Source organism: Amyelois transitella, chromosome 8 (genome assembly GCF_032362555.1).
Source record: "Amyelois transitella isolate CPQ chromosome 8, ilAmyTran1.1, whole genome shotgun sequence".
Lineage (NCBI taxonomy): Eukaryota > Metazoa > Arthropoda > Insecta > Lepidoptera > Pyralidae > Amyelois > Amyelois transitella.
The window spans coordinates 2,746,602-2,759,279 of NC_083511.1; the positions used below are offsets into that span (position 1 = coordinate 2,746,602).

The window sequence follows — 12,678 nt, forward strand, 5'->3', positions numbered from 1 at the left end:
TCGATCGATCATGGTTGCAACTCCAGTTACCTGAATGTGCATGTTTCCTCACGATGTTTTCCCTCACCGTAAGAGCATCGGTTAGTATTCAAACTTATGAACAAAACTTTGAAAAATGTCATTGGTACATGGCCGAGGTGGGATTTGAACCTGTCTGCGCATCATGCATTTTTACCGGGAACCTTACCGATTTGACCATCGTCGATCTTAGAAGTTGAGTTAATTACGGAAAGATGAATTTATTATTATCTGAATGTAAATATGGCCAAGTCCTTTTTACTGAAAATTTTCATAGGAAGAAATTCTTGATTGAGATATTCAACATTTCATCATTCATAGCTTCATATCAGGTTTCCGGGAATACATCAAGGTACTACAAGGTAAATGTATCCCTCGGTGGTCGTCATAAGAAGCTAGTTAGATGAAATAGTATCAGAACAAACTCTCTTTACAGTAGATTGAAACCTACATGTCGAATTTCAATTAAGGCTCAAAAGTTTGGATTGTGTGTTGTCTGTTAGTCGGTCAGTCCCTCGGTTACGTGATTTGTATATATAGGTAAACATAAACAATACAATTACATATTCTAACTTGGTTCCGAGTTGCTAGTTTTGTGCTAGTCTTAGTTTCCAAGACGAGATATCTAAAGTAATTAAGTGCTTATAAAGTTAGTGGATCTCAAGCTCTAAAAATAGATACGACGGTGATCGCCCCAATAATAATGTTGAAGAGACACAGTCACCTGAAGGTGGTTTAAGTCTTTTCGAGATTAATGACACTGTCTACCGTGTAAAAAATTAAAACGTGATGCATATATTTCTCATAAACATAATGTTATCCCATATAGAGACGATAAATTCAATCCTCGTGTTGGTCGTCAAGTAAAAAATGGTAAGCTAGCTCATTGAGATGTCAGTTAGTTGTGTTGTGTGAATAGTACGTTACAACGCGATAACTACTAAGATTTTGAATCTTTGCCATTATGGTGACGTATCAACCAGCGTACATGTAGTACATAAAGCAGACAGACTATGTCTTATTTTAAATAATCTGGTTTGATATCCAGCAGTTTGCTACCACGTGCGGTTGAAGCAACTCCATTTTGTTAAAGTAGCGTGCTCTTTTGGGATTAAAGTTTAGGAAGCTCTGCACCGGCGCGACCGTATCGTCTTTTATTCAAAATTTGAATATTATCACATGATAACTAGAAAAACATAGGTACATTTATAATAAACTTGCTACAAATTTTTAAATAAACGATGACGGTGGTGTTTGTTGCAACAAAACCGAATAATGATATTTCCAAAGAAATTGATAAATTTGGGAAATACCAAATTTTACAATATATACTTGTGTGTTTACCACTTGTTACGGTATCCATGGCTCATGTTAATTATGTGTTTGTTGCTGAAGAAGTTGATCACAGGTAAATATTTAAGATCGTATTACTTGATATAATTTAATTTGAACTTTCTTCCCTTCTAATAACAAATTAAGTAATCTAAAGAAGTAACTCTCTCTGTCTGTCTGATACGCTTTCACACCTAAACCACTGAATTGATTTTGGTCAAATTTCGTACAGAAATAGAGATAACCCTGGAGCAAGAAGCTAAAAAGGAGGAGAAGAGGATAAAAAAGGGGCGAAAGATTGTCTGTGAATTTTTATGAACTAGCGAGTTTTATATATCGACAAATTTTCCTTTTTTGCACTAGTTACGGTGACAAGTATAAAGCTAAAATGGCTATGATTTTCACAACAGCGTATTACTGCGAATATGAAAAGAAAAGTTTACTTCTTGGATTGCTTTTATACTAATATGTAGAATTACAAGGTTCCAACCAGTGATTTCATTCTATTTAGTCTTATTGCTTAAATAAAACGATTTACGATTTACTTTTGACTTTGATAGATAAATATATTTATGTTTAATGTATAGTTAGTTTAATAATTACTGATGTTATCTATTATTAAAACTATAAGATAACTGCCTTTTATATCAATTAAGTAAGTAGAATTTAGCCAGATACTTTACATAAAACTTGTCAATTAAAATACAAAAACAACGAAGTTAATATAGAATACATCTATGATGATGATTCAGAATTTATTAAAAAAAAGTTTGTTTTCATTTTTGAGAAATCGACAAAACAACCGACTGTAAAGCGTAACACATAAATTATGCCACCCAATTATAATATATACACGGGGTAGTAGTAAGATATGATTGTCGATCATTCGTTTTTATGATTACTGAAAAAAGGCCCATGTCCACATTAATTGATCTGTATTGCCAATTCACCCCAATTGATCTCAATCAGCAAAAACCACTTGAAAAAGCTATTGCTTTGTTTATCAACAGAAAATAGGAACTATACATGGTTACATGTTTCCCCATTTTAAGGCGGCATTTAGCATACTGTACACGAAACTACCAAACTTAAGTACTAAGTGTTCTTACGAGTAAAATTGTAAACGCGTATTTAACAGCATTTATTTGACCTAATTTTATTTTAGTTGGATTAAAATAAAATTTAAGGCACCTTAATTATAAGGTTTTTGTCAAGCAAGAAAAACAAATAAAATATATTTTTTAAAATATATTTAAGATGAGATGATATATTGTATTAAGAATTTGTTATTTTTTTTTTTTATTCGATTTCAGGTGTTTAGTACCTCAGTGTGAAAGTGCTGATCCCGAAGTAACTACTCCACTATGGTGGCCAGCTGAACTGGATAAGAGGTGTTACAAACCGGTGCTTAATCAGTCCACGTACGAAAACAATAATTATGTTTGTTCCAGAAATACATTTCAAGATAATTTTGAAAGATGTGAAGAGTGGGTTTATGCAAATGACAATTCAATATTTTCTGCGGTAAGCTACATTGGAACAATACAAAATTAATTACTGCAGGCTAATATATTTCAGTGGAAAACATCCCAGGCCCTAGTTTCAAGTTCCTGTGAAATTTCAAGAAATAATTTAATAGTGCTGTGCTCCCTTATGCTCTTTTGGAACACACTTGAACATAATTTCCAAATTTTAGTCACTTTTTATTTTCACTCATTCCGATAGTGCATGAATTTTACTGAGCAGTGATGGAAATGAAACATTTCATAGACTTATATTCTCTTCCTGGGAGCGTGATAATTTGACACAATGGCACTAAACAAAACAATAGTAGGTACTTACCGGATCAGACGTGATAATTATTTAATTTGTTTGTCATATTTTGTTTGTCATGGACAACTTTATAAGGAAACTATGTGTATTATATAGATGAATGACATAATATTTTTAATAAAATCAATGAAAATATCTTTCAATGTGTGTAAAATCAAGGGCAAAATTTTCCGTTTCTCCCACTTGTTGATCCTTATATTACAATCCATTCGATACAAACGGTTCTTCAATCATTTTATGCTGGAATAATGTGTAATAATAAGTTCGTATATAATACTAATAACAAAATACAATACTGAAAATGGTTTCAAATAATTAAAATTTCGAATTGTATTAATTCTTGGAATAATTAAACGCAAGCTTGATTTGATAGGACGAACTAAGAAAACGAGAAGTATTGGGTTGTATAAAGTACCTATCGTAATCGCACGTTGTCATTTTAAAACTAAATGAGAGAACAATGAAAAATAAAGGAATAGTTTTGATGTGACTAGGTGATACTTATATCCTTTCAGCTCAATTTAGGATGTCAACAATGGAAAACAACAATGGTGGGTTTTATGCATAACGCTGGCATGATCGCATCGATGGTGTTCACTGGCTGGATCGGCGACAAGTAAGTTTGTTATAAGAAACAATTGATAATATGTACATACATATATTCATATGGTCACGTCCATATCCCTTGCGGGGTAGACAGAGCCTGTAGGGGTAGCAGTCTTGAAAAGACTGAATGGCCACGTTCAGCAATTTAGCTTAACGATAGAATAAAGATCCAACTAGTGACAGGTTGCTAGCCCATCACCTAAAAAAGAATCCCAAGTTTGTAAGCCTATCCCTTAGTCGCCTTTTACGACATCCATGGGAAAGAGATGGAATGGTCCTATTCTTTTTTGTATTGGTGCCGGGAACCACATGATAATATGTAGATATATTATATAAATAATAAAGGGTTATTGATAATATTAAATTAATGCATTGAAATTTATAAATTTAATAAATACGACAAAATTGAGAAGTTAATAAAAATATTTTTTAAACTCTTTGTTCGATTTCAGATTTGGAAGAAAGCCAACGATCATTATTTGTGCGATGGGAGGATGCATAGGAGCGCTGAAAATTTTCATTAAAAACTATTATTTGTACGTGACTGTTGAGTTTTTAGAATCTCTTCTCGAATCCGGACTTTATACAGTTGGAGTAGTTTTGTGTAAGTTCAATTTGTAAATATTTTTTTCAACATCTATTTTAATAAATAATTGAATAAACTGGATACTGTTGGTAATATCTTATAAAAAAGCAAGAGTTATTCGATAAAAGTATAATTTTGGGCTAGCAATATGATACAATTACATCATTAAGCCGTAGAAGTACAATTTAACATGGTCTTACAATCTTTCCAAGAGTGGAATTGTACTACGATAGAAACACCATTATATATAATTATGTTTGTATGTAAACCATAATTTTCAGGTAACCTGAATTATATCCCTATATATTATAATTAAGTATTTATATGTATGTTTTAAAAACATATGCTTTTACTTGCAAAATTAACTCTGAATTCTGTTAAAAACAAAGTCATGTCTCATATTGCAGTCGAGACGAAATATGATTTGACGAAAATAGATTTGAAAGCCGTAGGTATTTGCACAATTTATATGTTACACTGTATAAATATAAATAATTTTATATTCACACGAATTGTAAACCGAAAAAAAATTACAAACAAATTGAGCTAGCTCCAAAATAAGTGCGCGACTTGAAAGTCCCATATCAGAGGTAGGTAATTATTTCCAAATGTTATTACTCAAAAACTGATCAATTTAAAGGAATTGGCTATTATTAGATAATAATGTTATTAATATAGTAATGGTATTTACATGCATAGGTACGTAATGTAAAGGCGAAATACAAGACCTTGTAATAATTCAAGATGCTACAATTATCTTATCGTTGACAAAAGTGCATCTTATTGTATATAATGTCTTATATCAAGGCGGGTACAAAGATCGTTTAATTCTAGATTATATTTATTTATAATTATAATTTGGCTCTCAGATGTAGCTCTCCGTGTCATTGAAGCAATTAGTTAAATACATTTTGCAGTATAATTGTTGTACTATGAGCGATAAATAAATTATTTTTCACAAACTTCATACACAGAACAAATTTTGTAAGATTCGATACATATTTCGTACAGAGGCTAATTTCTTTCTCTGTTTGAATAATTCGGAATTTTGTGTTGATGGAAAATAATATAAGTCCAAGGGAAGCCCCAAAAAATATAATCAAACATCAATTACATTTTATGTAGCACCATAAAGGAAAAGACGAATTAATTTGGCTATGTGTAAGAAGTTAGATGAATTGGATGGCATTTTTTCTTAATTATGCATGTCCCATTGTTGAGCAAAAGCCCTCCAATCCATCAATTCTTCATGGAATTCAAAAGATCCGACCATCGTCTTTTCTTCTCCACCTGTCTCTATAAATACCCGATATTTCTTGTCTTGTCTTAATCATTTTGTTTCTCTTATTCCTATTTTCAGTGATAGAAGATGGAGGAGAAAGCAAAAGAGTATTAGCCGGCGTAATATTCTCATATGCGGTATATTTGGGAGAGGTTTTATTCGCAATCTTAGCTATGACATTGAAATTCTGGAAGTTTCTATTGCTGGTCGTATATACGCCTATGGTATTCTTCTTATTGTACTTTTTCATTCTAAGAGAAAGTATAAGATGGCAAATGCTGCGAGGTAGAATGAATGAAGTCAAAAGTACTTTGAAAAGGATAGTTCAAATGAATAAAATTGATACTACTTCTGAAGAAATAGATGCAATGACTGATGAAGATATAAGATCGGCGTTCAATGTGACTTTACAAAAAGAAAGTGAGAAATTTAAAGATATAATACAATCAAAGGAGATAATGACACGGCTTGCAGTAACATGTGTGTGCTTTTTCACTTCAAGTTTCTTATACTATGGATTAGTGGTAAATTCGGTACTACTGCCAGGGAACAAATACGTGAATTTCATTTTAGCCGCCTTAACAGCCTTTCCGGGAGATTTGATAGCGTATTTTGCTTTTCACAAACTTGGACGAAAGATCTCATTGCAATGCGCCTATATTTTAACGGCAATGTTCCTAATAGCGCAGACATATACCCCGTTGTGTAAGTATTTTGTGAAAGTTAAATGTTTTAATAAGAGGCAAAATATTATTTCAACATTCAACTTTGTATTCTTTTTGTAGGCGAAGGTAACATGTAGACTATATTAATTTCAATTCCATCAATAAGCCATACATCTGAACGTGTCCTTTCAGTCTTTGCAAGTCTGTTGGTTCTGTCTACCCCGCAAGACATATAGACGAGATTATATGTATGTATGCAAGAATATTCAACGAATAATAACAAAAGAGCTATGAAGCAAACACGATTTATTAGATTTAATTTATTTTTTATCAAAAAGTATTATTTTTTAAATAGAAATAACATTTAAAAATGTAATTCCTAAGATTACTTTTTTTTTCAGCCTTATCTTGGCTCAAGGTTCTTTTATTTCTCTTGGGTAAAGTATGTGTTGTGATGTGTTTTACTGGCATTTACACTTATGCCCTTGAACTATTCCCGACCAGTGTGCGAGGTTCCCTTTTTGGGTTTGGAAATACAGTTGCTAGGATTGGAGGCATGCTGGCCCCTTTAACACCTCTGCTGGTAAGTCAATAATTCTATTTAGTTTGCAACTAGGATTGTCAACGACACTTTCGGGTGGTAATTTTTAGTTATATAAAATTTAATACTTACCCAGAGAAAGCAAATAAGTGCCAACAATTATTTTGATATTTACATCCCATTTAAATATCATTAATGAACCTCCTATAAATCCTTGCTCAGGGGTCCAGTCATAGTTTTCACCTTGTTTAATTATATGAAAGTACCTACTAATTGTTTGTTGATATCAAGAGTACACATGAAAAAGATAGAGTTATTCTGTTCTTAAGTCCCGGAAAACACAGGTGACACTAGTGTAAATTGACATAGGTATATATGTTGTTCATATTGATTGACACATTAAAATATTTTTTTGCTTTTTTTCACAATCTCACCGGAAATACATAATTGCCAACCCCAATTAGGTAGATTTGATGCGATATCTGTGACTTGGCATTGATCAATGCAAATTATACTGGTTTCTTTTTTAAATTCCGAATGGAATAAGTTCAAGATAAACTCAAGAGTCACCTGAATTTTTATATAATTTAGCTTCGTTTGCTGAAAAAATTATAACTCTTATTATTATAACAAAAGAGGCAAAACTTCATAGAAATCTATTACAAATCAAATCAAAAGTATGTTGTATGAAAATATAACCTTACACGCGAGTATGCTCTTCAGATTTATCCAATTATATGTGAATCGTCCTCTTATGATTTGACAAATCTTAATCTCCTACCGTTTAGAAAATGATTTTTTTTACTTTACAGGTGTCCACATTAAACGCCTTACCTTCGATTCTATTCGCATCTACTGCTATAATATCTGCTCTGCTGTTGACTTTTACACCTGAAACGAAGACTCTGCCCATGTTCGATACCATTTGTCAAGTTGAAAATCATCATAAGAAAATCACTACTCATTTATAGTTTCTAGATGCATCTACCCAAATCTTAGACGATCAAAACATATTATTGAACTTAATGACTAATAAAATTATAATGTGGTGTGAATAAATGTATTTTTAAATAAAATATATTCTGGTGAATAAATACTTTATGAGCTTTTAAGATGTAAGTATATTTAAATAAAATGGTGACAAGAGGGCCGGCTCTTATCTCGCGCAAGGGATAGCGGTTGCCATCCAGTAAGGAAATGAAACCTGAGTTTTTTGCTCCGTGCATAGAGATTTTTTTGATAAAGTATTAATTATTATAATTTTTTTTAAAGATTTGGTTTATTATTCTGTTTTATTTCGCATTATTTCATTTTATTAGTTTGTATTCTAATTATGTTATAGTAAATAAATGCTTTTAATTTTGTTAACACAAATTTATATAAACAGTTTATACTCTGTAAAAGCACTTTTTAATTATAAGAACTTCTTCAAAATTAAATAAATATCTCTTTCTTTTTCCTTGTTTTGCGCATTAGTGAGTCAATTTTCTCTATAATACTTGTAGTAACAGTCAGAAAATAGAGCAATTACATTGAATAAAGTTGTTTTTTATATAAAAACTAGCTGTCCCGGCAAACGTTGTTTTGCCATATAAATATTTTTAAGTTATTTGTAGTTAAAAAAAAATTTAAGTGTGGACAACCCTTAACACTTAGAGGTATGTAAAATAGATGTTAGCCGATTCTCAGACCTACTGAATATGCATGCAAAATTTGGTTAAAATTGGTAAAGCCGTTTCGGAGGAGTACGGAGACAAACATTGTGACACGAGAATTTTATATATAAGATAATAATTTACCAAGCGAGCGAAAATAATTCAGCTAGAAGCAAAAACATTTTTTTTGTATGTATGTTTGTAAGGCGATAACTTTCGAACCGCTGCTTTGAATGAAATTTAAAATGTATGCAAATTCAAATGAAAAAGTATTATTCATTATTATAGGATACTTCATAGCGCTTAATAATTGTCAAATCTTTTGGTTTCACAACATTAGTTGACGTGAAATAAATTACCAAAAACTAAGTTTACTGCCGTTTCCAAGGCGTCAGTGCAGAAGAAGCGGTAACAAACTGCACTGCAGCATTTTCTTCAACAACGTCAACTTCACAAATATCCAAACATAGAATAGAATGTGAACGAGAGAATACATACATACATATGGTCACGTCTGTTCCTATCCCTTGCGGGGTAGACAGAGCCAACAGTCTTGAAAAGACTGAATGGCTACGTTCAGCTATTTTGCTAATGATAGAATTGATATTCAAATAATGACAGGTTGCTAGCCCATCGACTTTTACGACATCCATGGGAAAGAGATGGAATGGTCCTATTCTTTTTTGTATTGGTGCCGGGATCCACACGGAATAGAGAATTCATTGTTCAGATTTATTTATTTATATAAGATTTTAATAATAAATAAAAAATATATGTATATTTTTTTTTATGGAAGTATATGCAAATATGCAGAATCTGTCAATAGAATTTTTAAGTTCGTTGGCAAACAAAATCAGTTCAATCGTTTTTGAGATATTCACTCTGTAAAAATTAAAGTGTTCAAGAGGTGGCGAACGACTAGGTAAATTGAGGAGGTTTGTTACGAGGAACAAAGATTCTTTTGGTAAGTTTTAATAAGAGTTGGTAACATTTCGTCATTTATTTTAGGGTACAATTTAAGGGCTCACCAAAATAGCTTTTCTTTTCCAAATTTTAGTACCCAGTAAAATAAATTAACTCCATATAAATTAAAATCAATCTATACTTAGTTTCCCAAAGTAAAACGTATTAAGCTTCAAAATAAGTATACACACGTCAGAATAATCGTACGTTGTGTACAAATATTCTTTTTGATTGCCAAAATGGATAAATGCTCACCAAATATTGTTTCACTAAAACAGTAACATTGATACCAAAATGTACAGTTCAAATTTGCTTTATTGTAATCAAATTATGTAACCAAAATCCAAAATATATGTAAAATATAAAGTGCCATTGATTATTTTTAAGGGGTACAATTTAAAGGCTCACCAAAATAGCTTTTGTTTTCCAAATTTTAGTACCCAGTAAAATAAATTAACTCCATATAAATTAAAATCAATCTATACTTAGTTTCCCAAAGTAAAACGTATTAAGCTTCAAAATAAGTATACACCCGTCAGAATAATCGTACGTTGTGTACAAATATTCTTTTTGATTGCCAAAATGGATAAATGCTCACCAAATATTGTTTCACTAAAACAGTAACATTGATACCAAAATGTACAGTTCAAATTTGCTTTATTGTAATCAAATTATGTAACCAAAATCCAAAATATATTATGGTCAAGCTAAGATTACGTAATATAAACGTAATATATACGTAAAATATAAAGTGCCATTGATTATTTTTAAGTACAAATTAATCTTATAAGATAAGATTGTATAAGACTGTAATTATTGTGTTCCTTTTGAAGTGCCATTGATTATTCTTAAATTAATCTTATGAACACTTTAATAAAATTTCTGTTTTAATTTAGATTTTTTATTTCCTCATCTACCAATGGTTTGTTTCATTGTATACCTTAGTCATTATGTGTTGCAATAATTGACAACAAAGTAATTATGTAACTGCATAAAAATATATAATTAAATGCATAATGCATTAATTATGTAACTTGTGTTTGGTGTAATCAATATTATATTTGGTATGAAAAAAATATTTGCGGTTGACTGTAATTTTTTCCCTCAGCATAGATAACTAAAATGAAAGTAATAAAATAAAATATTGGTAACATCTCCTTAGCGATAATTTACAAAATTTGGACTCAAATTGACTTTAAAGGTGTGTAAGTATTTATTTTTATAGAATGTAATAAAAAGCAAAATAGCTTTATTTCTAGAATATTTTGTGATACACAATTTGGTGAGCATTTATCCGTTATGGCAGGCACTTCGAATTTATTGGAAGTAATATAGGTGCATTTCTGGTAGGCGTTTAAACACAAGCCATTTTTAAGTACAAATTAATCTTATAAGATAAGATTGTATAAGACTGTAATTATTGTGTTCCTTTTGAAGTGCCATTGATTATTCTTAAATTAATCTTATGAACACTTTAATAAAATTTCTGTTTTAATTTAGATTTTTTATTTCCTCATCTTCCAATGGTTTGTTTCATTGTATACCTTAGTCATTATGTGTTGCAATAATTGACAACAAAGTAATTATGTAACTGCATAAAAATATATAATTAAATGCATAATGCATTAATTATGTAATAACTTGTGTTTGGTGTAATCAATATTATATTTGGTATGAAAAAAATATTTGCGGTTGACTGTAATTTTTTCCCTCAGCATAGATAACTAAAATGAAAGTAATAAAATAAAATATTGGTAACATCTCCTTAGCGATAATTTACAAAATTTGGACTCAAATTGACTTTAAAGGTGTGTATTTATTTTTATAGAATGTAATAAAAAGCAAAATAGCTTTATTTCTAGAATATTTTGTGATACCTACACAATTTGGTGAGCATTTATCCGTTATGGCAGGCACTTCGAATTTATTGGAAGTAATATAGGTGCATTTCTGGTAGGCGTTTAAACACAAGCCTTTATTTTAAAGAAGGATATCTGTCGCTGTCACATTGAGAGCTGCTTTCACCCGTATGCCCGTGCCCGTAGCAGCCACGAGCAAAGAAATTGTAAGCAAGAGGCTTTTTTTCAAGCTTCATGCCTGATGCTGTTGCCTTGCCTGTCAATGTCAAAAGGCGGACAGTCAGCCGGTCAGTGCAGTGTACGTAGGGCTTGATAAGCGTTAAAAAATTGGTATCATTATTACTGTTAGACAGGGTTACCGTTACAAATACACCGTCATGATGGGCAACGATATTTTTGGGTAATTTCTCATTACCAGTAAAATTAACGGTAAGAGGTATCATTAAGACTGTTTAACGTTAATTAAAAGAAACGCAAGTGTCAGCGCTTGGTACAGATTGGCTACAATGCTTTGGTATAGATTTGGTTTATAACGTTAATTGATATCGCTGTTTGTAAAGTTAATTGGTATCGTTATTCTTAACGTTAATTATATTATATAACGAGATATAGGTATCGTAGCTGTTATCGTTATATATGACGTTGTACGATTACATTATCTATATCGTTCTATAACGGTGTCAGTAATAACTATAAGAATATATTGTTATTAACATTTATTTTTAGTGTTAATTTGGTAATGTTAAAAAGCCCTGGCGTACGTAGTAGGGATGTGACGTTGCTGATAAAATATCGATTTTTATGTAATCGATTTATTTTTTAAGTATGAAAAATCGATTGATAAATAATCGATTGATTATAATCAACACAAATTAAAGTTTTTTACAATAGGCTATTTGACTGTAATAAAAATATACATTTCTTTTATGTCATCAGTCTTAATATTATTTTTTTGGAGCGATTTGTAATAACACGAGATAAAAATATTGCATTATTATAACAAAATTCGTCTCAGAAAATTAGGTTTTTTTATGCAGCTGTCACGTGACTAAAAACGAACGTGATTGGCTATTTCTATTATGACGTCAATTATCCATAAACAGACTGTAGATCGTACCGTTCCTTAGTGTTCGCTATTATTTTTCAAGATTTTATAAGTGTTTGATCGCTCAGGATTACTCAGATAACATAGGTATTTAATAATGGAAACCAATTTCGAGAAAGCTGACAGTCGAAACCTACCAAAAGTGGACGCAATAATGGTTGGCGTCTTCTTCAAAGACAATCCAGATTTCTATGATGTCGAACTGAGGAATGTGAAAACATCAATGTCAGTAT

The 12,678-nt window shown here is 31.0% G+C and overlaps 1 protein-coding gene across 1 annotated transcript; it reads left to right on the plus strand.

The window, feature by feature from the left end:
- Positions 1 to 1,091: 1,091 nt before the first annotated feature.
- Positions 1,092 to 8,241, plus strand: LOC106138334 (organic cation transporter protein). The gene is made up of 7 exons (XM_013339463.2): positions 1,092 to 1,426; positions 2,664 to 2,874; positions 3,699 to 3,799; positions 4,242 to 4,393; positions 5,736 to 6,362; positions 6,724 to 6,905; positions 7,676 to 8,241. The coding sequence occupies exons 1-7, from the start codon at positions 1,260 to 1,262 to the stop codon at positions 7,832 to 7,834; spliced, it is 1,599 nt and encodes a 532-aa protein (XP_013194917.1). The 5' UTR covers positions 1,092 to 1,259; the 3' UTR covers positions 7,835 to 8,241.
- Positions 8,242 to 12,678: the final 4,437 nt, after the last annotated feature.